The sequence below is a fragment of the Ruditapes philippinarum genome, unplaced genomic scaffold (assembly GCF_026571515.1).
Source record: "Ruditapes philippinarum isolate M1 unplaced genomic scaffold, ASM2657151v2 ctg6629_1_1_1_1, whole genome shotgun sequence".
Classification (NCBI taxonomy): Eukaryota; Metazoa; Mollusca; class Bivalvia; order Venerida; family Veneridae; genus Ruditapes; species Ruditapes philippinarum.
The window spans coordinates 45,179-70,525 of record NW_026864640.1 but is presented as its reverse complement, the minus strand read 5'-3'; the positions used below and the strand labels follow the sequence as shown (position 1 = coordinate 70,525).

Here is a 25,347-nt window from a genome sequence, read left to right as displayed (position 1 = left end):
TATCTAACAGCTGGATATGCAGCAGAAACGTTAACATACCAACCTCGTAAGTGATCTAAGAATATTATCCTTTAAATAAGAATTTCAAAATAAGTGACAAAGTGGCATAATGCTCAATTATAATGTATAAAATCCACACAAGCAACAACACGAACATATTTGACAACCCGCTTATTTGATAGTCATCTCCCGTCAAATACAGAAGTTGCAGTTCCAGCAAAAGTGTTCATACTTTCTTATCACCCATCACTCACATGTTTTCTTAATTTAAGTCAAATAATACTCGTACTTTGCACATATAAGCAAATCAATAAAAATAGTTGTGTGCTTAACGGACATTTATGACATTTAACATGTTAAATATGTATTTAAGGGAGTCTGGTGACCAGTTACAAAGCTTGTATATTCCGGTTGCATCAACCGGAATATACAAACCTCGTAAGTATTCTTAGAATGTTAACGTTTAAATGAGAATGCCACAAGATATTATAAAAGCATGTTTTACACTTGTAATGTCGTTGTTTGTTACATAAACCAATTTAATTCAAATCGATGCTAAAATGAGTCCTTTCGAATTCATATTCATATTATATCTTTCATTTCATTTATTTCAGCTCAAATGGGATTTCCAGAAGGTAAAATATATATATTTGTGTAGTAGCTTCAATTCGTATAAAAGAGTAGCACATATACATGTGACCAGGTAGAACTTATGTTTAAACCTGAATGACTGCTTTCAAGTTATGAAAGGGAAAACAATGATATTTTCGTTTATGATTTCACACTGATTTTACGTACGTCTTTCATGCATTATCAGTGAAAGTAATAGATATGATGGTCACTTGACTTGTGCTTCGGAAAAATGGTAAGGATATGACAATAAAATACCTACAGGAAACAGGATTTTATATAAGGAGAATATGAATTATTATCAATTGATTTGGTATGCTGTTTATTTTTGTACTTCGATTCCAAATCTGTCATCACATGACATGTTGAGAAGCTTGAGAAAACAGGAAAACAAATTGTGCATACTTAGACTCTGAGATAATATTTCGGTATCTGATTTTTGAAAATGATGCCACTACCTTATTTGCTTTAGCTTTCACTACGTCATCATGCATGTAAGAAAAAGTAATTTGATATATCATAATGCATTATGAAATCATAACTGATTAAAAGTATATTACAAGGTAACCTTGTATCAGTGTATGCATAAATGCTTGATGAAAAATTATATTGGAAATTTTGGGATGTGTCAACTAATCATGGTATTTGATGACATATATCTTAATGATTATCGACACAAATGCGGTTTTGCAATTTGTAATACTAGTAATTATGGTAAAGTAAGTATACAAGTCAGCATATGGTACGGAAAGAACAGATGTTGCTGGCATTTATTAAAATAATTTCTTCTGTTTAATATATTTCAATATACAACAAAATCGAAATTTTGTTTTTCCTAGCGCAAAAGATTTGTGAAAATCTTGACTTTTCTGGCGCGTTTATTTGTTTGAGTCCATTGCAAGAGCTTAATTTATATGAGAAAATATATTCATGAGAGTCGTGCTTAAATGTTTTTATGCTCATTTTGATTCCTCGAAGAAAACAATTAGATGTAATATAAAAGTTTTTACATTATTTATTTTGAAAGACTACATTTTTATACATACTCATTGACATATTTTGAAAAAATAAAAAGAAATGTGCATACACTGAACTGCACAGAAACTATTTGTGTAATGAACATATTTGTAACAATAAACAGCATGTTAAATATGTATTTTAGTGCAATCGTTTCCCAGTGAATCAGTTGTATATGCAGCAGAAACGTTTAGATACCAACCTCGTAAGTGATCTAAGAATATTATCTTTTAAATAAGAAATCAGTAATAAAGTGGCATAATGGTCATTCAATGGTATATAGTAAGTGAAATTAAGTTAACATATTGCCTAATTTCATTCAATTTTATAATTTACTTCACATGAAGGATTTTAATAAATATCCATCGGAAATAACTTGTAATGCTCTTTTTAACTCACCAGAGCCGAAAGCTCAGGGTGAGCTATTAGTATCAAACGGGGGATACACCGTCGTCCGTCGTCATGCACGTCTTCTTACAATCGTCTTCTTCTCTGAAACCGCTGTGCAGATTTACTTCAAATTTGGTCTGTAGAATCCTTGTGACAGTCACACTTAAATTTTCTCAAGTCATTTCAATTGGCCCCTTTTAGGGGTCAACCGAGCTAAAAATAGAAAAAACCTTTAAACATCTTCTACTACAGAACTAATTGATGGATAATCACCAAACTTTGTCTGTAGCATTCTTGGGTAGTCTTTTTTGCTCATATGGATTTGATTGGCCCCTTTAAGGGTTCTCAAGGGCTAAAAATAAAAAGAACCTTTAGACACTTTCTACAGAACTAATAGATGGATGATCACCGAACTCTGTCTGTAGAATTCTTGGGTAGTCTTTTATCAAGTTTGCTCAAATTAATTTGAGTGGCCCCTTTCAGGGGCCGCTAAAGCTAAAACTAGAAATACCTTTAAACATCTATATCTAGAGAACTAATTGCTGGATAAACACAAAACTTTGTCTGTAGCATTCTTGGGTAGTCTTTTATCAAATTTGCTCATATTTTAATTTGATTAGCCCCTTTTAGGGGTCTCTAGGGCTAAAAATAGAAAAAAAAACTTTAGACATCTTCTTCTATAGAACAAATGGATGGATGATTACCAAACTTTGTCAGTACCATTCTTCCGTACTCTTTTACCTGATTGACCCCTTTTAGGGGCCGCTAAAGCTAAAAATAGAAATACCTTTAAACATTTATATCTAAAGAACTTACTGATGGATGATCACCAAACTTTGTCTGTAGCATTCTTGGGTAGTCGTTTATCAAATTTGCTCATATTAATTTGATTGGCCCCTTTAAGGGGTCTCTAGGGCTAAAAATAGAAAAACCTTTAAATGTCTTCTTCTACAGAACTAATTGTTGGATGATCACCAAACTTTGTCTGTAGCATTCTTGGGTAGTCTGATATCAATTTTGCTCATATAAATATGATTGGCCCCCTTTAGGGGCCGCTAAAGCATAAAATAGAAATAACTCCAAACATCTATTTCTACAGAACTAATTGCTGGATAAACACAAAACTTTGTCTGTAGCATTCTTGATTAGTCTTTTATCAAGATTGGTCATATTAATTTGATTGGCCCCTTTTAGGGGTCTCTAGAGCTAAAAATAGAAAAAACATCTTCTTCTACAGAACTAATTAATGAATGATCACCAAACTTTGTCTGTAGCATTTTTGGGTAGTATTTTATCATATTAATTTGATTGGCCCCTTTTAGGGGCCGCTAAAGCTAAAAATAAAAATACCTTTAAACGTCTAATTGATGGATGATTTACAAACTTTGTCTGTAGCATTATTGGGTAGTCGTTTATCAAATTTGCTCATATTTTATTGATTGGCCCCTTTTAGGTGTCTCTTGGGCTAAAAATAGAAAAACCTTTACATGTCTTCTTCTACAGAACTATTTGATGGATGATCACCAAACTTTGTCTGTAGCATTTTTTGGTAGTCTTTTATCAAGATTGATAATATTAATTTGAATGGCCCCTTTTAGGGGTCTCTAGAGCTAATAATATGAAAATCTTTACACATCTTCTTCTATAGAACTAATTGATGAATGATCACCATCATATTAATTTGATTGGCCCATTTTAGGGGCCGCTAAAGCTAAAAATAGAAGTACCTTTAAACGTCTAATTGATGGATTCTTAGGTACGCTTTCATCAAGATTGCTCATATTAATTTGATTGGCCACTTTTAGGGGCCACTAAAGCCAAAAATATAAAAACCTTTGAACATTTCCTACTGAAATAGTTGATAGATGATTACCAAACTTTGTAGCATTATAAGGTAGTCTTTTATCAAGTTTGGTCATATTAATTTGATTGGCGCCGTTTAAGCTAAAGTTTAAATGCCCCAGGTCATGGCATTTCTTCAAATTATTGTTTAAACATATTCTATGCTCTTATTAAACATTAGAAAATATTGACAATGGATAATTTCCAACTCTGAAAAGTAGTTGTTTCTGGTGAGCGACTCAGGGCCATCATGGCCCTCTTGTTTATATTTAAGGCAGTTTTATATTTTATCGCAAACGTAACCTAATATCAACTGTTGGCCATTCCCTATCATGGCAGTCAGTATTTTAAATATTAGATCAATCTTGCTCAACTTGAAAAATTGAATTAAAGTTTTGTTTTCTTATGTTGCTGTCGTTGTTTGTCATAAAAACTAATTTTATTCAAACTAATAGAAAAACGGGCACTTGCAACTTTCTTTCGAAATGTCAATTACTTCGGTTCCGTTTCCTGGATCATTTATATACTGGTGTCAACTGAGGAAACATAGATGTTTACAAAGAAGAATTTGAATTTTTAATGTTTACATTCTTGTTATGTACTTCATCTTAGCAGGTATAGAAAAAAAAGACGCAACGTTTCCTAATTCCCCATTTTAGTTTCACTGAGTAAAATTTCTCCATGCAATAAATATCCCTTTTATACTTTATAATACTGCATACAATCCACACAAGCAACAACACGAACATATTTGACAACCCGCTTAGGTGTAATAGTCATCTCCCGTCAAATACACAAGTTGCAGTTCCAACAAAAGTGTTCATACTTTCTGATCACCCATTAAACACATGTTTTCTTAATTTAAGTCTAATAATACTCGTACTTTGCACATATAAGCAAATCAATAAAAGTATGTAAATATCTTTGTGTGCGTAACGGACATTTATGACACTTAACAGCATGTTTTATATGTATTTAAGGGCGTCTGGGGACCAGCTTCAAAGCTGAAGGTGCAACCGGAATCTTCAATTCTCGTAAGTGATCTTAGAATGTTAACGTTTAAATGAGAATGTCACAATTTTATAATAAAAGTGTGTTTTACACTAGTACTGTCTTTGTTTGTTACATAAACCAATTTAATTCAAATCAATTGCTAATATGAGTCCTTTCGAATTCCTTCGGAATGTCATTATTTTGGTTCCGTTACCTAGATCAATTATATTGGTGTTATATGAGAAATGGTTGTTTCCAAAGAAAAATTTGAATTTTTATACTTAAATTTCTTGTCATTTACGTCATCTTAGCAGTAATAAAAATAATTCGTAGGGTTTCGTTATTTGCTGGTTTAGTTTTACTAAATACAATTTCTGATTTAGATGGTATTTTGAATAAGTATTTCTTTCATATCTGAATCAAGTTCACCAAGCAACAACAACACGAACATAATGGACATCACCTGAGGCAATTGCTTTACTCACTAAGCAGCTACAATTCATCTGTGATAATGCAAATTTTCCTCTTAATGCAGTAAAATTATATCTCAAAAGTTAAACAATATCTTACTAGCAATATCAAACTTTTCATGTATTGAACAATTTCATATAACACACCTTAAGGCATTTTGGCTAAAAAAAGTAATACGTAGAATTAAAACTAGGTATGAATATTATCTTATGCATGCATGGCTAATTGTTACAGTTGATACGTAAGTCAAAACTTTCCGGACGCGTCCTTCAAACTAAGGATTATAGAAAACCAGCGATGTGTTCCGAAAGGTTGCTTCACGGGCGGGATCATTCCTTTATTCACAGAACGATTATATTAGTTGAAACGCGCTTTAAATGCCTGAAATATTATTAAATATGAACATTTCAGATTTCATACGCAAGAGTTTAGAAAAACAAGCAGTATATTTCGTTATAATAGAAAAAATTCAATCAAGATAAGGGTAGTTTTAGCATAGAAATGAGAAAGAATATGATTATCCAAATAATGTTCCTATCTTTTATACATCTGCGTCAAACTAGTTATTTTACACATTTCAATGTATTTATCTTTTCTGTCGAGTTAGTTTTTTTCCCCGATAAATAAGTGAAGTCTTTACAATGACTAAGTCGATAAACATTTAATCACATTGTCATCTGTATTAGTGAACACTTATTTTTTACGTTTTGAATTAATAGGTCTAAAGTTATTTAGTTAAATTTTAGTAACGTGAGTTATCAAACTTAACAGCAAAGAATAAACGTTTTAAATGAATGTCAAATTTAAATTAACAAAGATGTATATCTTGCACCTTTATAGTTTTGAATGAATGCATGTATTGAACATTGCATGAAGTAGAAAATATTTTAGTTATATGATAAACGGAAAACAGAATTTTTATATGCCAATGTCCTTTAGTGACATCAAAATTCTCTAAAGTTTATAAATACTTCCATAGATTTCTTTCTTTAAATAATAGTGTCACAGGTTTAACTTTAGTGATAATTTGCATAATGCATGAAAGCGAAAATGATATTTTCTTCTTGATTCATTTTGGATTTACAAGTTAAAAAGAAAATATAAAAATACATTGTATATGAAAATGCAGGAAACAAATATCAGATTTGGGTATAAGATGCACACTACTGTAACCATGCAGGTTCGTAATAACTATACATTTATACAATGAATAATTGTAAAAAATTAGCATTGACGTTTATATCATTTCAGTTATATATGCAATATTAGCCTTAAATATAGGAAAACATTGTCTAAATTGGAACCAGTTAATGCTACATATCTTGAAAAATATTCACATTAGTTTCTATTGTGTTTTCAAAAATTGAACAAAACACACCTGTCAATTGTAATACGGACTTTCAAGCGTTTATATCAAAAACAAAATCTTCTTAAATTAATTTAAGAGATTATTCCCGATTGTTAAATGCTTGCATGTTATTATACCTCATATACAGACTCAATCAAACCGAGTCTGCAATTTTCATGTATTTTTTCTGTTTTGAATGCTTCCGAGGAATCACTTCTTTTCCAGATATTTTACAGGGTTTCATCCAATTGTTTAAGAGGAAAAAATGTGCATAGTATTACAAACAAATTTTTCTAAGTAGCCATGGATCATCGATACAGAATCTAATGAATCTCAAACTTAAATGGTTTTAAAGCACAATTAAATGGAAAATTATGTAGTCTTGTTTTTAGTAGATTATGGTTACAAATTATAACCAATAATGGAATTAAAATGGTTAAAAGTGTCATCAGACATTTTTCTTTCCTACTGAAATTAATATAAATAAACTACCTATCTGGCTTTTGTATCTCTTTGTCAATATCATATACCTCGATATATATAATGATCTCTTTATAATCAAATACAAGTACACAAGTAACTAATAAGTCAAATCCAGATTGACATATATGGGTGACGGGGTGGGAGGGCTTATGTCTCTCAGCTTACTGATTTGGCCCCGATTAAATTGAACCAAGTTATATCCCAAATTAATATTTTTAAAACCTTAAAATAATAAGTGTCTAGCTTTATTTTTCATCAAATGAAAACGCTTTATCTCTTAAAGAAACTATTAATTACGTGTGTTTATTTTCATAGAAGAACAAAAGCTGATACTATATATCAAATTCCGTTCATAGTTGCCTTCTATTTTTCAAAGTGGTTCATAGATCCGCGTTTTGTAAAAATAGTCAGGTAGTTGCGTATTAACGTAAATATTAATGAAGCTTAATAAGCATGGCACTGAGTATGTAAGTGTTCACCCGTAACTGTTCTACAGAATTAGAAACATTCACTGTCGCTATCGCTCCCGTCGAAGTTTTTAATTTCTTCAGAACAGCACTGGTGAACACTAACATATACTAAGCATACTTACTATAGGGAGTAGGGCGGATTAAGTCCTACCTTGAGAGTGGCCAAGGATATCTGTCAGACGTAATTTGGTGTTGTAATTGAATATATATTAACAAACTAAATCTTAATTGTGGTCTAGGCATGTGGTTTTATATACTATTTTTGAGGAGTATATATGTTCATAAGTTCTTTTTTTAAACTTTTAACTTTTTTAATGTGACCCTGGTCAGTGGCCGTGAAATGGAGGTAAATACTTTATTATACTATATCTTTTTAAATAACACATCTTCAGTCTTGGATGTTTAAAAGAAAATGCTTGCCCTGGAATACGGTATTGCCTAATCACAAACAAAAGTTCCCTCAATAATACATTTATGAAACTTATTAGTTCTTAGTATGTAAATATGCAAATGTGACGAAACATAAAATATGGACACAGTTTTTTGTATTAGTATTTTCCTAGGTAATCAGATATTCAGAGTGAATTTTTTAGCATCATACATCTTGAAATAAATCTTCGATGACCTCTAAGGAAAGAAACACTAGTAAAAAAATATAACCTTAAACGTTTTTTCTTTTAAAGTAAGACAAACCATCCTTTACGTAAGAAAAATAGAATATTTCCGAGAACTTCGATGTAACGTTAAGTTATATTTTGTAGCATAAATCAAAACATTTTATGTTTTATCGTTTTGATACATCATATCGTAATTCGCTTTAGTCTCCGTGTGTAGGGTGTACATGTGGCAAATGTCTTGAACTCTTAAAACCTGTTCACTCCTTAACTTCTTAATTTTATACCGCGATAAGTTCGTACAGTTTAAGGTTTTCTAGAGCCGGATTAAAGTCGCTTTAAAGCATTGGCAATGATAAGTCCTTTCTTGGATTTGATTGATTCGATGTAGGCATAACGGGAGAAAGGAGAAAATATCTTCAGCTTGTACAACGTATTTGTAACAGCCATTGTGTTTATATTAGTCAACCATGTCCATCAGGTCTATATCCCACAGACTGTCTATTCCTTCCACGATAACCCTAGACAGAGAAAATTTTCGTCTGGCTTTTCTCGTCAGTGATTTAGATTGCTGACTTTATAACACTTGTCTAATTTTATGCCGACCTATTTTTAAATATTCATCGGCCTTAACAAATTGATACAACTTTTCTAGACCGGAAAAGCTACCTTGCGTTACTGGAATAGACAAAAATAGAAGACAAATACTATTTCCTGTTGGTGATGTTTATTTGTATATATATAACCAAAATATAAACTAGATTCTTACAATGTGAACATTTAAGAGTAACGTAGAAAATGTAGGAGGTGTTCCATTTTTTTCTAAATATTATTCCATAATCATAAGTAAATATTTTGTGGCTTCGTAATACTCCCGTCTAAACTGATTTCGTAGAATCTTTAAACCAAGTTACCACTGTAAAACGTATATATTTATAGTTACTCTGCGCTAAAGCGTTATGTTTTTTACAAAGATGAGCTTAATCCTCCAAATCCAATAGACGATGCCATAGTTGTTGATCCAAACACATTCTGTCTTGTCTGTTGATGGGCCCTGATTTATCTTATGCATATTTACAGTTAGGCAACCACTTATAATTTTCTCTAAGGGCACAGTCACTTCATTCTTACGTGACATCTTAAACATTCGCATGTATCCGATTTTCCGATATAGATTTTTGTAATATTCCATATTGACGGATCCTCTGTCGGTATATTTCATTTATTAAATACAGGGGTTTCGACGTTTTTTTTGTTTATATACCGGTAGGTACATTTTTTATTCTGCTAGTATGTTTATAAGTAGCAGGCTCGTCATGACAATTTATCAGTTTTGACAATCATTGGGATAACACTCTAAACATTGTAAGGCTCCCATTTGGTTAATTTGGTGGTTTTGTAAATAGCAGGGTGTCACGCCGTCTAATTCAGATAACAACCTCTAATGTCCGGAATCATCTCTTGCAAATGCAAATATTAAGGCGGTTTTTAACATAAAATCTTTTTGGTACGGACTACTTCGTTCTCCGGTTTCAAGTATAATCTAATTTTAAAACAAACGCTATTATCGGCAACGCTACAAAAACGTTACATTGCAAATGACTCTTGTATGTCCGCTTCTCTTGTAATGATCTATCGACCTATTCTAGCTCATTAAACATGTTTTTACAAACAAATACTCTTTGTCTGTTTCCTGTCTCGCCATTCACTTATATTGACTCTAAGTTGTTCGTTTCATTCATTGACATGCACATATCTCGTATTTCCGAGATTGCAGTTGCATGTGACGCTTGATATGTTTAAATATTAAGGGACAAATTTTGCGTCGTCTAATATACACCAACGAATATTCTAATTTACAGAAAATACTCGGATCCGATTAATTGACCGAATTGTAAGTTGGTTGCTTATATAAGAAGGATCACATTCTAAATATAAAGGCCGCCACGCATGCCCAAAGAAGCCAATATACTACTGAAATGCAATTCGCCTGATCTGATCCAGGATGACTTTGAAATTTCCAATCATTCTAACTCTCGAAATGTTAACAATATCACAACAGGTGTTGCCATTTCTGATAGCTTCTGCTCAGTAAATATGCCCAGTTCTTTTAGGATGTCCACTTATGTTTATATTTTCGGTTTTAAAGAATATGTCACTGATCGAGCCATAATGAAATATGATGAAATATTTTATTTGACAGGCAGCGTAAGTTTAATTTCGTACTTGCTGTTAGAAAGTATTTACACATAGCGCCTCATAATAACAGATGCAGGCATAAGTACCTGTATTGATTGGATACCAACTGAATTAACATACATGTTTGTTTTTGTTTTGTTTTTTTTTTGTAATGAAGTTGCCATTATTTCAAGTAAAAGGAAAGCATTTATTATTACCATCTCTTGGAATATTGCACAAACACTTGAAAAGAAGTCAGGTTCATGGAAATTAGAAACAATAAGTTCAAGGAAACCTTGCTCATGAATGATCAGACTGTTATAACGTCGGTGTGCTTCGAAAAGGCCCTATCTCAATTTTTGCGAAAATCGTTTTAGGTCATTTTCTTGACAAACAAACCGAGGCGCGCATTATGCGAAAATACCCGTTTAGATAGCCTATCGGAAAGTGAATTTAAAAAGACGTATAATTTTTTGATGAAAAATTTGTTCGCGAAATGCCCGATAATTTTTAGGAGTGAAATAATAAGTAAAAACGGAGGAAACGCGGATTTTCTTATGAAAGTTTCAAATATCAGGTATGCTTTTTCTATTTGACAGTGGAAATAATGATGTGTTTCGTATATTATGTAGTTTAATAATAAATAAAACCATCAATACATTGGGCAATGGGGATTTTACATACAACGCTTGTCGGCTAGGTGAAATTTTATGCTAAGAAAACTATTTTTAACTTGTTTTTCTTAAACCTTATTTTTTTCATTCTTTACACCAAAATGTATTCAAGTGATAAATCTGAGCTACATTAAAGCTGTTAAAATAACTTTTATAAGTAATAGGGCTTTTTCGCATGCTCCTTTTTTGGTTAGATTTGTCTTATAAGGCATTTTCTTATATATATTGTAAGACAATATTTATGTTCCTAATATTCATACATTACTTTTATTTATATTTTCAGCTTGTTTAAAGATTACAATCACATCCAAGACTGGTAGACATTAATTTTCTAAGAGAAATATCATATAGTGTTTTTTAAAAAGGTAATCTTTACACAAATAAATATACAACTACTTGTAAATTTAAATAAATAAATAAATAATTAAATAAATATTTAATTGTCTTCATACCACATAGATTTGAAATAATTTATTTTGTAACGGTTCTCATTTAGATTATAATAAAGAGTTATTTAAATACAAAGTACGTACTGATCATCATCAGACTTAACTGGGAGAAAGATGGTTCCTACGTTAATTTATAAACATTTAATTGTTTTCTACAATTTCACGTTATTACAGGTGTCTGATGACCACTCTCATGATAAGTGTTCAATATTTCAATATTGAATTATTGGACTATTTGATTTGTAACAACTGCAAAGTGATGGCAATAACATGTAATCTATTTACAAAAGATGAGAACAACTTCTGGTAGAAGTCCTATTTTTAAAGACTTCAGCGATCTCTTGTGGCTAAACCCGGTGGGGTAGGGCTTGCGGTTTATCTTTAGTGTCTGTTTGACTACAGTCTAAATGCGACAGAGAAAGACATTGGCCTACACTATTTCTTCTTTCAAAGTCCAGTAAATGGCCAAGGTCGTCAATCTACTGTAAACTCATTCGAAAAAGAGAAACCGGAAAATAATGTGAACAATGCAAAAAGTATCATGGTTTTTGTTTAAACATTTTCTTGGAGAACATCTTGACTAAAGACAATAAAGTTAAAAGAAATAGTGTTGTTGTTATACCAAAAAGTGACACTTGGAAATTCTTAGACTTGTAATCTAATATAATGTCAGGATAACACAGAATCTTATACAATAAGGCCAGGATCAAATGGAGGTGGGCGCAGTTCATAGTCAAATTGAACGGCAACTTATCACACTTATATATTATCTTGTTAACTATGTTTGTTTGATTGGGTTTTACGTTACACCGACACAGTACAGGTCATATATGGCGATGTTCCAGCTTTACTGATGGAAAAATACTTCAGTTGCCATTCCGTTCATTATTTCAGGCACGAACGGGCACCTAAGTAGAACCACAGACGTTCTTTAAGCTATCTTGATAGCTTTCTCACATGAAATAATCCAAAGTCTCTGTCAGGATTCGAACCCATAGTGGTGAGGACAAGTGCTTTGAAGTCAACGGTCACTGACACTCACGGTTTTAAAACTGCTCTCGCGAATTACCCTTATGAGGTTTAATAACAATATAGGCATGATTCCTTGAAGAACTTTACGATATGGAGATTGTATGAAAGCATTAGACAGGGAAATACTTGTTAGAACAATATGACTTGGTGCTTTTGAGGTGACACTTTTAGTGTTTGCTGAATACCTTTTGTATGTCATGTAGCAGCATATTAATAACATGACTTTTTATTATATATAGAGAGTAATAATTAAAAAAAAATGAGAAAATGCTCATTTTGTTAAATGTTTTGTTTTCAATTGACAGTATATATCTAGATTCATGGTTATTTTTACTAAAATTTCGAAATGTTTTTTTGAAATGTTAAAATACTGAGAAGTGAACAAAATAAAAGTGAAACAAAATTCAAACAGCACATTACATCCAGTTGAATTATCATTTAGAGAACAAAATATGCAAAGATAATAGTCATGTAATATATTATTGTAATAAAAATTGTAAAATAGTTATTAATCGACCAAAAACATGTAAACTTTTACTTAAATCATTATACTTTTCTTCAAATCTTTTTTACATTTTTAAGCCCCCACAAAGTGGGAAGCATATAGCGTTACACTTGTCCGTCCGTCGGTACGTCTGTCCGTACGTCACACAACTCCTCTTTAACCGGATAGCGGATTTTGCTTAAACTTACAGGGATTAACAACCTTAATGTGTAGCTGGTAGTAAAGGAAGGAATTTTCGCTGCGACCAAATTTAACAGAATTATGGGCCTTTGTTGATTTTTTTCACTATATACCATATAGAAATTTTGTGAATGCAACTCCTCTTAAACCGGATTGCAGATTTTGCTTAAACTTCCAGGGATGAACAACATTAATGTGTAGATAGAAGTAAAGGAAGGAGTTTTTGCTGCGGCTAAATTTAACAGAATTATGGCCCTTTATTGACTTTTTCACAATATACCATATAGAAATTTTGTGAATGCAACTCCTCTTAAACGGGATGGTAGATTTTGCTTAAACTTCCAGGCATGAACAACCTTAATGTGTAGATGGAAGTAAATGACGGGATTTTTGCTGCGAACAAATTAAACAGAATTATGGCCCTTTTTGCCGACTTTTTCACTATAATTATCTGGTTTTTTTTAAGTTCTTGTATCTCCAGAGCAGCTCTGAAATTTATCTAAATCAAAGTATCTAAATCAAAGTAGAATAACTAAAATCTAAATATTTCTGATGAAGTACGACTTAATTGAATATTATTGTCCATTGTTTAGAGATCGAACTGCTGATGGGGTTTTGACATTACTTCACATGAGTGATTAGTACAATATTAAGTTGTCCATATCGCGGGCACGTTTTACATCGTTTTACAAAAAGGCTGCCCGAGCTAAAAATAGAAAATTCTTGTCCGCTTGTCACAGGCTAGACTGCTGATGCCTGTGATTTCCACGAAACTTCTTTAAGTTGTCAATATTACCAGCAGTTTCTGCATTGTTGCAAAAAATGTTTTCAAAAATAGAAAATCATTGTTCGTCTTTCAAAGGTCAAACTGCCTTCCGGAATCAAAAAAATACACATGGCTCCTACCCTCTTTGTGCATATCACTAGCTTATTCCGCTTCGCTTTACAAGGGGTAAATTAACAAAAGTAATAACAATGGTCATTATAATATTGTCCGGTTACCAAAGGTAGAACTGGTGAGGGTTATCCTTCAACTTCACAAGAGTCATCTGTTCCAACCATAGGTGTTCATTTTGCCAGCATCGTCCGCTTTGCTGTACAACATGGTTGCCAGAGATTAAAATAGGAATCCTTGCACGGTTACACAGGTCAAACTGCTGGTGGGATTTTTGAAAATATGTTACAGGAGTTACCAGTCACATGTTATTTCTTGCCAAAGAAACATTTTATAATATTTAGTTATAGACTAAAAAAATCGAAAAAGCAGAGATGTTGTGAGTGTATAAGCTGAGTTGTGTTTACTTTTCTGAATGATAGATTTGATATTAGAACCTTATCCTAAGTTTCACTGCAGTTGACAGTATTTGAAGATTTTTAAAAATACTTTTCAAATTGAAAGTTATGCATTAGGATGATCATACCTTGACTTCAAACATCTTAAGGATGTTATTTACGGATACGATACTGACAAATCATATTTTTTCAATCTTTAGTGAATGTATTTTTTAAAATATAAAAATTAAAAGTGGGAGTGATGGAAAGAAAAATTAAAATTAGTTTTAGTAATACATTTTAATTGAAAGTCCGTAACTATAATAAAATATGACATTTTGAACTTTACATCGGTTGGGAATTATCGAAAGAATAACCATTGCTGTACAAGGTGAAAAATAGGTGGAAAATGGTTATGAAATGATATATTTGAAAAAATTAAATAAGGACATTGACCCTTGGCATGATTGGATTAAGTTTTATCGCTTTTTATCATAGCTTCAACAAATGCAATTCCTTCAAGATTACATCTTTTACACTTACAACCTATATTTACAGATACGCAAAAACCCATTCTTAAAAGAAGCTTGACGAGTGGTGAGTAGATAAACGTTTGTTTTTCTGTATTGATAATAACAACAGTTAATATTGTGAATGCCCGTATAACTGAACATGACAAAACCACTTGTTATTGTACAACGGTTGTTCTTGCCAGAATGACCATTGTTGTACAAGGTGTAAAAATGAATGGAAAAAGTTCTCTTGAATTAATACTTTTGATAAACTGGGACGAAACAAAGACATTTGGTATGATTTGGATGTATTTTATTATTTTAAAAAATATTGCTTATAATCATTGCTGCACTTAATACAAGTATCTGAAAGAACCAATCATTTACACTTGTATTTTTTTATTAACAGACATAAACTTCACCATACCTAAAAGAAGCAAAAGGATGGGTGAGTATACAAACTTTTTGCTGTTTCTGAACTGCATTTAACATAGTGTATATAGTGTATATCCGTATAATTATTGATGAAATTACCACCGACAGAATGATTACTGTTGTACACGGTGGAAAATTTTGTTCAAAGTATATCAAAACGACATGACACTCTCGGACAAGACGGCATGGAAATTAGTTCAGCAGTCACATGCTATTACTACAAAAAAGATTCGGATTTGGAACTGTCCATGTTTATCGGCATAGTCATAAACTTTATAGAATTCATTTCCTATTGAATAATTTAAGGGAGGGGACATATATTGACAGCTAATAAAACAGATTGCTATTAAAATTTAGTTTTCATGAATTTACAGTATTTGCATTTTCAATTAGCAAACATAACAAAGGGCATGCGATTAAAAATCGTTTTGTTTTCATATCCCTGCAGAATCTTCCATTTTCAGAACTTTACAGAAATCTGTATTAAAGTAATATGCTATTGGTAATCATTGATTAAAAACATACAAGTGCTGATGGTTAAATATTGATTTCTCCGTAACTAAGGGCACGAATAAAGCTGCAGTGACCATTATCATGTATGTGCAATAACCTGGCAGTACAATCCATAATCTTTAATCAACATACATTGTCGAGCTAGACAATCGACATTCAGTTCAATATTCGTAATTTACAATTATATAATCGAAAAACAAATGAATAGCTAGACAATATGCTTGACATTTAACAAAAACATTGTTGAGCCAAGAAATTCACCTCATGATTCGATATTCGTTAGTTTTTAACATCAAAATGAATGTAGAGAATCCAATACAAGCTTGTCTTTCAAAATGTTCAATATTGAATGTATAACTCAACATTAATTTTGAAACTTAGAAAGTCAAATGTTGAGCATGATGTCAATTGTTGGTTGTGAGTTAGAAACAAACCGCTGCTCCCTATGAGAATTAAGAGGTCTTAAATGAACTAACTCTTTTTCAATTTGTTCTGAAACTTTGCAGTTTATGGTACTGATTTAAGTTGTTTTAGATGTTCTCTATCTAGTTACTACACTGAAGTACTCGAGGGACCCATGAGCTAGTGGTTAAGGTTTCTGCCTCACAACCCGTGGATCTTGGGATCGTGCCCTAATCGGGTCACGACCATGTTTCTTTGTGTGACACCAGTACTAGTTTGTTGCAGGAAACGGTCTCGAAAGTGATTAATATTAGTTGCAAAAATTTGTTTCACAATCGAGATTAAATAAATATATTAAAACCAAACTACACTGTATGTTGTTTTAAATATTTTAAATCTTAAATTACATTGGAAACATAAATTTCGAAAAGCATAAAAAGTCTTATGAAATAAAGAAAACAAATTTTGGCGACGCCATTGACCGGCGTCTTCTTTAATGGAATGCAGCGATTTTTGCCCATGGTAGGAGCTGTTATTATTAGTATTTAATGTCATCTGTGTTTATTAGTTTTATTTTTATTCTTAAGAATCAAGTAAACAAATATAAATTTATATTTGTATTCCAAACTTTAATTAAAAAGCATGTGCCTTGTGATATTTATTTGATGAGACTGTATATTTAAAGAGTTACAGTTATGAAGTTATCATTAAATGTATAAGACTTACATTTAAAGTTATAAATTACAATAAATGTATTGATTAGTCTACAGGGTATAGGTTTAAACCTAGTGTTTGCTGGTTAATAACTTTATTTACAATAGTGTTAAAGGAATATTTTTAAAGGTGACTTAGCCTGCACGTTGTGGTTATATGTTAGAGCTCTACGAACTGTATGTTTCAAAATAGTTTTATTTTCTGACCATGTGAGCGTTGGCAAGTATGATCTGTTTAAAATTGAGGTTGAATTAGTGTCCATGACCATTGCTGAAAGAGTTCATGTTAGAATTCATCCGGACGGTTACATGGTATTATAGATATATATTCCATGTTCTCTCAGCTAGAATGTCAGTACTTGTCCTGTAAGTGATAAAATAATTTTAAAATTTGGATTAAACAATATAATTATTAAGTCTCAAAAATATTATATTCTGAATTGTGGCGCAACCAATAATTGTCTAAGCCCTTCTTAGTAAAAGTAATTATAAAATATATAAATTGCTATTTTAATTTAGACTATGAGTGCGTCAGATTTTCTTTTTCATATTTGTATTAATTAAGAATTAATCTGTTAATTAACGTATCTTAAAATATCTGTCACGGTTTAGAACTGCGGTATGTCTTCTGAAGGTCAAGGATTCGTGACATTGTCAGGTAGTTCCAGTCAGGGTTTAAATTCTTTTTTTAAACTGACACATGTTTGATTGGTTTAACAGATTGTATTATATTTAAAATGGACAAAGGCAGTTTTGTAGGCATGCTACTTTAAGGTTTACAAAAGGCAATTGATACAGTTGATCACACCATACTGCACATGAAATTTTAAACATCTGGCATAGGTAATGATAGGTATATGCCTCAAGTCTTATCTTTGATAGACATCAGCTGGTGGATGTGACTGGTTCTCATTCTATAACTGCTCAAAGTATTTATGGTGTCTCCAAAGGGTTCTTTTAGGTCCCTTTTTCTAATATATGGCAATGACATGTCTGCAATCATAAGCTTTAAGCATTTGTTATAAGCTGATGACTCATAAATCCTTGTATCTGGTAAAATAAATCTGAATAATTCTCTCTTAAGGCATGAGTCTTATTAGTGATTGATTAATTGAATATAAATCGTCTTTAAATATTGACAAGACAGTGTCTATTCTTTGGAAACCAACTTTCAATTAAATTATGGTCCTGCGCCTCCACGTCACATGTAATGGTACCGATGTTATGTCCATATCTTCTGTTAACTAATTATGTTAACTAATTAGGCGCAAGTCTTGACGTTGGTTTTGCCTTTGCCTTGTTGATCTTTATTCTTGTCATTTTTTGATCAAACATGTTTTTGGGTCGCCTTTGATGCTGTGCATCAATGCTTTGCTTGTATTCTATTGGTACTGTAATATAAAATGCATGGCATTTCTTTTAAACTATTTCAACGTTTCGGCCAAAGTTTTTTAAATAATAATTTTGCAAGATATCAACTTCTCCAGCGTCGGACGTCAATTCACTTCCTACCTTGTCCGTTTCCAAATTAAAAGGTAAACACATTAAAAACAAGAGATGCCCTGTATCTTTCTGCAGATTTTTAAGAATATTTGTTCTATGATAACTTACATATAGAGACAACTAACCATCTTTCTTTAGGGCCTAACGAATCAAATTACTTAGTAACTTTGAATTATTTCTATTTCATTTAATATCAAAAATTAACAAAAAGATTTAAAAAGATTTTTTTTATACATATACAAGGATAGGGTCCAGGCAAGTAATATATATATGAAAATTTGGTAGATTATCTCTCAACAATCATTTCTATCTGACCAACAGCTGTTTGATATAAGAATTCCAAAATGTTAGAGAATTGAGAAAAATCTTTAGACAAATTGAAAGTTGATCAACTAGGAAACATATGCATAAAGTTTTAATGATATTGCTTGAACTTTCTGTAGGAGTTATTGTCGCATAAATTCTGACTTTATACATATAATACAATAATTTTCAGGATGCTAATTTGATTTAACGATAACGTTTTTTCTTAAACTCACGCTAAAATAGTTCGTGATTCATCAATGCAGGTTTTAATAATTATTCAGTAAGGAGACGTTTTTGAAATATTTAATAAAATAAACTGTTTTCTATCAGACAATCAAATCGGCGACCACAAATCATTTTTTTAAAAAGCTGAACTTTAATTTCGTAGGGTCATCTACGGACACCAAGGAGTGTCGCTGAGAAATTCGTATTTTAAGCACACACCCGAATACTGTACCACCGGCCATCCATCACATAAGGGTTTCTCTCGATTTTAAATAATGTATGTATAGAGTGGTTAAAAGAACCCATAGCTATTTTATGTTGAAAATATTTGGAAGATACTTAATTGTTTCAAATGAATATGTCATACATCACAATGAAAAATTAGAAAACTGGAAATGTTGTCCGCAAGTGAGTGTGGATATATAACTCACTATAATATGGAATATGTAGCTTGTTCACGTGTCCACATATGTTTTTTTATTTTTTTTATTTTTTTTATGCCTGTTATGCAACTTAAGAAATACCTTGCTTTATGATGACTTTACATTTAATCTTAAACATACGTTCAGCGGCTACGTGTTAGAACATTACAAGTACATGTAAACAAAGGATAATCAAGTTTTTAGTCATCATTGCAGTGTTACCATTAAGTATCTTAGTTTTCCATAAAAACAGCTGCAACAAATAATTTTATGTATAATTGCAAATCATATAATTTATTTCGCACAAAAAGTTAAGCATCGATTTGTTTTACAGAAAACTCAGTTTTTAAAGAAATAATCTCGAGGGAACCATTTTATCACGAAATATAGTAACAATTAGATATTCTCTAACGCCGTCTTCACCAACATAAAGATAAAAAAGTGAACTTTACTGAGTTTCAGTAAACATTATTTCATTTACAATGAATAGATCTACATGAAGCATACCAGAAATACCGAATTTATTTTTTTTATGCAGTAGAAATAAAACTCAAACAATTAACAAAATCTGAATGGCAATATTATAAAACTAGTTGAAATATTTTAGATTTGTCACACGCGTTTTCATGCCGACTTCAACTTGTCGCTAGTAAATTGTTACCTCTTATACATCTGCTTTCAAACCAGTTGTATTGCAAAATCAAATTGTTGATCTTTTCAATAAGTGTAGTCTAAACAGTGACTTTTTTGCTCATTAACTCTAATAAAATTTACAAGTAAGATAACTCATTCCCATCCGTTTGTAGCATAGAATTGCAATCAAGCAGAGTAGCATTCTATCACAGTGGCATCTGTATGAGATGAAATTCATTTTAAAGAAATCGTTTTAACGTTTCAAATTAATAAGTTCAAAAGATATTTACCTAAAGTTTCGTGACCGCATTACATATCAAATCCAACATCAACGATAAACAGTTTCTATATTATAAAATCAAAATTTGAAATTAACGTTAACAAAGAAATATGTGGCACCTTTATATTTATGAATGAATGCTTGTACTAACATTACGGAAAGTTGTATAGTCATATGCTAAACGAAAAACTTACTATTTATATACCAATGTCTTTCCTTGAAAACAAAATACTTTACAGATGAATCAAAAGTTCCATGGATTTCTTTTTTGAAAGCGCAAATGAATGTGTCACAAGGATATTGCAGTTTTCAATTATCCCTCGTGTACAGAATCAATCAAATCGTGTCTGTAATTTTCACGTAATTTTGTTGTGATTTTTGCTTCCGAGGGATCACAATTTTTCAGATATTTTAAACTGTATAATAGCGATAACGGACACAATGCGTGAAAAGCCAGAATGACAAATTCCGGTCCGGGTGGAGGGTGGGTACATCACTGGGTAGGAATCGTTACACGAAGGATGGAGTTCGTAAAATAACTTTGTTAGGATCTCTTCTGATAACTGGCACTGAGTTCCTGTAAAGATAAAAATCATTATTTTCGATAAGTGTTTCTTCGGTATATACAAAACTTTTCCGAGAAATTCCGTAATGTTTTCCAGGAACACCGTGACGGTTATCAGATAAATCCTGACCCGTTATCATAAGAACTCCATCCTTCAGTTCCTCCCCATGGAACTCCTCCTATTATAAATGGTATGGCGTTAAACGTTATTAATATCTTATTATGTTCTAACAGGATCCACAAAATTTAATGTTTTACATGAATATATTACTAATAAACTGTCATCTCTCAATCTTCTCTTTAGCTTTTAATGATGTTATATCAATTTTTCTGTAGAATTGTTCAACCTTATTGTACATGAGTTGTTACCCTTCAATGTAATTAATTAATTTTCATTCTTTACATTATTTATAATACTTAAAATAAAATTATGCACACTCTATACTTTTAACATGTTTCCAGGTGATTACGATGTAGATCCCTTTCTCTGTTCAGAAGAAATTAGAAAATTAATTAAATCGGGGAAGCTGCCAAGCCAAAAAATACTTGATGAGATGTGTCAGATTTACGAGAGGAATTCCCAAGAGATAACTATCACATGCGAGGCAATATGTGAACATATAAAATTGAAACATGACAATATTGCATATGTTTGGGCTGCTTATACAATTCAAAACCCGCATAAAATAACTTTTGTTGTAATTTTGAAACACAAATCAGAAGGTGACACTAGTACAGAGCCTCTAGGTTTAGAGAAATTGATTACATACTCATTCGTCAATCAATACGTCGGCGAATTTAGCTCAGAAGGCCCTGATGTACTAAGGCAACAGACATCAGCTTCAGAAGGATTAGATGAAGAGTCCTATCAAAAACTTCAAAGCTGCATTTCAAAACACTCTGAAGTTTTGATGAAAAAACACAAGTTCTTGTCAATTATATCTGCATGCTCAAATCGGTCAAAAGGGTTTGGCGCTTCATGGGAACTGCTGCCTGAAAAGTGTATCGTTCTTTACGTCCAGAAAAAGAATTACATTCCAATTGATGAAGACCCATTTAAAAAGTATTATGACGGCATTGCTGTCGATGTAAGAGAGGGGGCCTTTATTCCCTTTGTACGTACATCTAAAGAAAGGCTTGATCCTGTAATGATGGGTTGTGAAATAGGAGGAGATTCCCATAATGGTCAATATGTCCGAGGTACCCTTGGCTGTTTTATAGACCATCCTCAATTTGGAGTTTGTGGATTAACATGTGGACATGTTCTTTTAAGTCCAAATGAGTTGCGGGAATTAAAAACAACTTATAGGGGTTCCTTAAAGTGACCTTTGCACGATATGTACAAAAACGTTTATCAGCCTGCTGATCAGAATTCATCTCCAATAGGACACACCGTTCAATTCATCTGCGAATCAGGTTCTGGAACAAAATCTGGAATGGAACTGGCTTTGTTCAAAATCACAGACAGACGACCAAAGTCTGCAGATTTTCCAGAGGCGACAATTATTTCGGGTATTTACATTTTTGTAGGTGATATTAACATGAGGTAAAACATATTTACTTAAGCTTGCCTGCAAAACGATTCCTAAGTAACTTATATTTATTACACTCGTGTCCGCTTCCTGACCTCAAACAGTACTGGTGTCATATGAAGAACCATGATCCGCTTAAGGCCTGTGTGGCAGTTGTGCCTTGTGTCTTACATCCTAATTAAATGAGTACCTTTAGTTTTTATTCATTCTAGTGTTTTATTCATTCAAATGTTTTTGAAATAAAGCAAGATAGATACCGACCATTTTCACATATTTGTAAACCCATGCGTCCTTAAAAGATTGTTTATGTTTTCATTTTGAGAAATAGGACTAAATTTGATTTTTATCATATATTTGACTATATTTCGCACGAAATAACAAACATCAAAATATATTACCGTCATATTTATGAAATATACAAGAGGGCTCTTAGATCGAAAGCACGTTGTTATATTAACGTGACATAATTTAAAGTACGATTTTATAGATCTGTTAAATAAAGTTTGACTACTGTCAGTTTAAAAAAAATATATTTAAGAATGATATTAAATATGATCTTTATAATATGCTTACAGTTTCAGTGAAATTTATAACTGTAGAAATGTTCTTTCCTGAAAGATCTTTCCCACTATTTTACAGCATCAAGCGTTAATAATATCAAGTACGACAGTTGGCGTATATGTAGCACAGACAGGCTGAATAAGAAGAATCAAGTGATGAAATTTGGATCCAAAACAGAGTTCCGTAATGGAACTTTAATGTTTGATAATACCGCAGTTAAATATCTCGATAACTATCCACTTTCTTTTGGAGATGAAGTTCTAAAACTTTTTAAGCAAATTGAAGTTAAACAAAATGACCGTGCTTTTGCTGATCTTGGCGATTCAGGAGCCCTTGTGTTTCTTGCTGAAAACAATTGTTGTATAGGGATTGTAGAAGGAGGCACAACGTACGGGACAGTGGTCGTCACTCCAATAGTTCCTATTTTGGAAGAATTGAAAGTGCATTGTTTAAAAAGTTTTGAATCAGAAACAAATTTGTCTCATATATAAACCAAATTCAAAGCATGCATGGGGATATGCAACAAATGAAATGTGATTTACAATCTGTTCGCAAGGACATAAAAAACATTGATACAAATCTTCAGATAATCGCACAATCTCTTTCGAAAAATCAACAATAGCGAGGTTACAATTCAAACAGATTTCAGTGCGTTTAAACGTTTTACAAGTGTATATTTTTATAGTATTGTCTTTTATTGAAATACGCCAGGAGTATATATTAACTTTTATATCTTTCCTGTTCCAAGGGAAGTTAATCAGAACATAATTATTTAAATATTATGCTTCCTCAGCTTTAATAGCTATTTGAAAGTCTGAGTTGTTTGTAACATTTCTCATACTTATTTGCTATTGCAAAACGGTTCCGTATTTACATTCAATTTGTTTATTTACAATATTTCATAAATGATACGAATGATATAGAATTAGCTCATTGTTCTTGCTGTCTGGCCTATGGCTATGACAAATTTGTATGTAAGGCGTTTTTGAAAGTACGCCTTCGGGCTTATTTGGATGATAAGAGGTTATTGCACATTTACAGGTAAGTGTGTACATCGTTCCATTTTCCTTACATCTATAATATAAATTCAAACGCAAGACTGTATATTTTAAGTCTTGGTTTTTAAAGAATTACCTGTGATACAGCAATGTATTTTTAGACAAATTCATTTATCTACTTTTATTATAAAAATATGTGATGTGTGCATTTACTGTATATTTATATAAGTATTTCAACCTGAATTAAGATCAATCCATCGATTAACCATATTAAATTAATATTAAAACTTTTGATGTTATTATTTGTGATTGCCGAATATACATGACATAAGCAATGCAAAATTATCATCCCTGTCACCTTCAATGAATCGAGGTTGTTTTCTAAGGTTATTTTACATTTTCTTAGCTTAGAAATGTTTTTATGGTAATAATTATGCTTCAATACTTCACTTAATGGCTGCAATGACTTAGAATAGGCTTAAGTTTGAATTCAACAAAAATATTTTGACCTTGAATGCGAGGTTAATGACAGTGTACCTTTTTGGCTATATGTAATGTAGTTTTGGAGACAGTGGTATTGTTATTAAATATGTGATAGCTTGGCTTTTTTGTAATCCTTTGATACTTTAAAGTTTAGGGAGTTCACGTTATCACTGGCCAAAACTGGTGTTTCAAAAATTCAATACTTAGACCGCCTCCGTGGTCGAGGGGTTTGAGTCGATGGCCTCTAATCCAATTACCTCTCTGGTGTGGGTTCGATCCCCAGGAGATGCTTTGGTAGTTTAGCGCGGAGGAAGGTAGTAACTGGTGTAACTCTCCAGGAACGATGGATAGGAAACTACCCGCCTATTTGACTGAAATACTGTTGGAAAAGGCGTAAAATGAAACAAACAAACAAATTTTCATCTACTTTTGTATTGATTCCCTGATAATGTATATCTGATTATGTTACTCGGAGATTTTAATGCCAGAACAGGCCTGAAATCTGACCTACTCAATATAGATACATCCATTACAGAATATGAACAGTGTGAAGAAATATTAAATGATAATGATATCATAGACAGAAATTCACGGGATACAGTAATGAATTCATTTGGAAGAAAACTTATAGAACTATGCCTAACATATAATCTATACATAATAAATGGTAGAACAAACAACGATAATGGTGGGAGTACACTTTTGTCGGATCAAGA

The 25,347-nt window shown here is 31.9% G+C and overlaps 1 protein-coding gene across 1 annotated transcript; it reads left to right on the top strand.

Moving 5' to 3' along the window:
• Positions 1-423: 423 nt before the first annotated feature.
• LOC132726353 (uncharacterized) lies at positions 424-24,736 on the top strand. The gene is made up of 5 exons (XM_060711664.1): positions 424-438; positions 15,107-15,145; positions 15,470-15,508; positions 21,520-22,569; positions 23,229-24,736. Exons 3-4 carry the CDS (start codon positions 15,505-15,507, stop codon positions 22,380-22,382), a joined length of 867 nt encoding a protein of 288 aa, XP_060567647.1. The 5' UTR covers positions 424-438; positions 15,107-15,145; positions 15,470-15,504; the 3' UTR covers positions 22,383-22,569; positions 23,229-24,736.
• Positions 24,737-25,347: the final 611 nt, after the last annotated feature.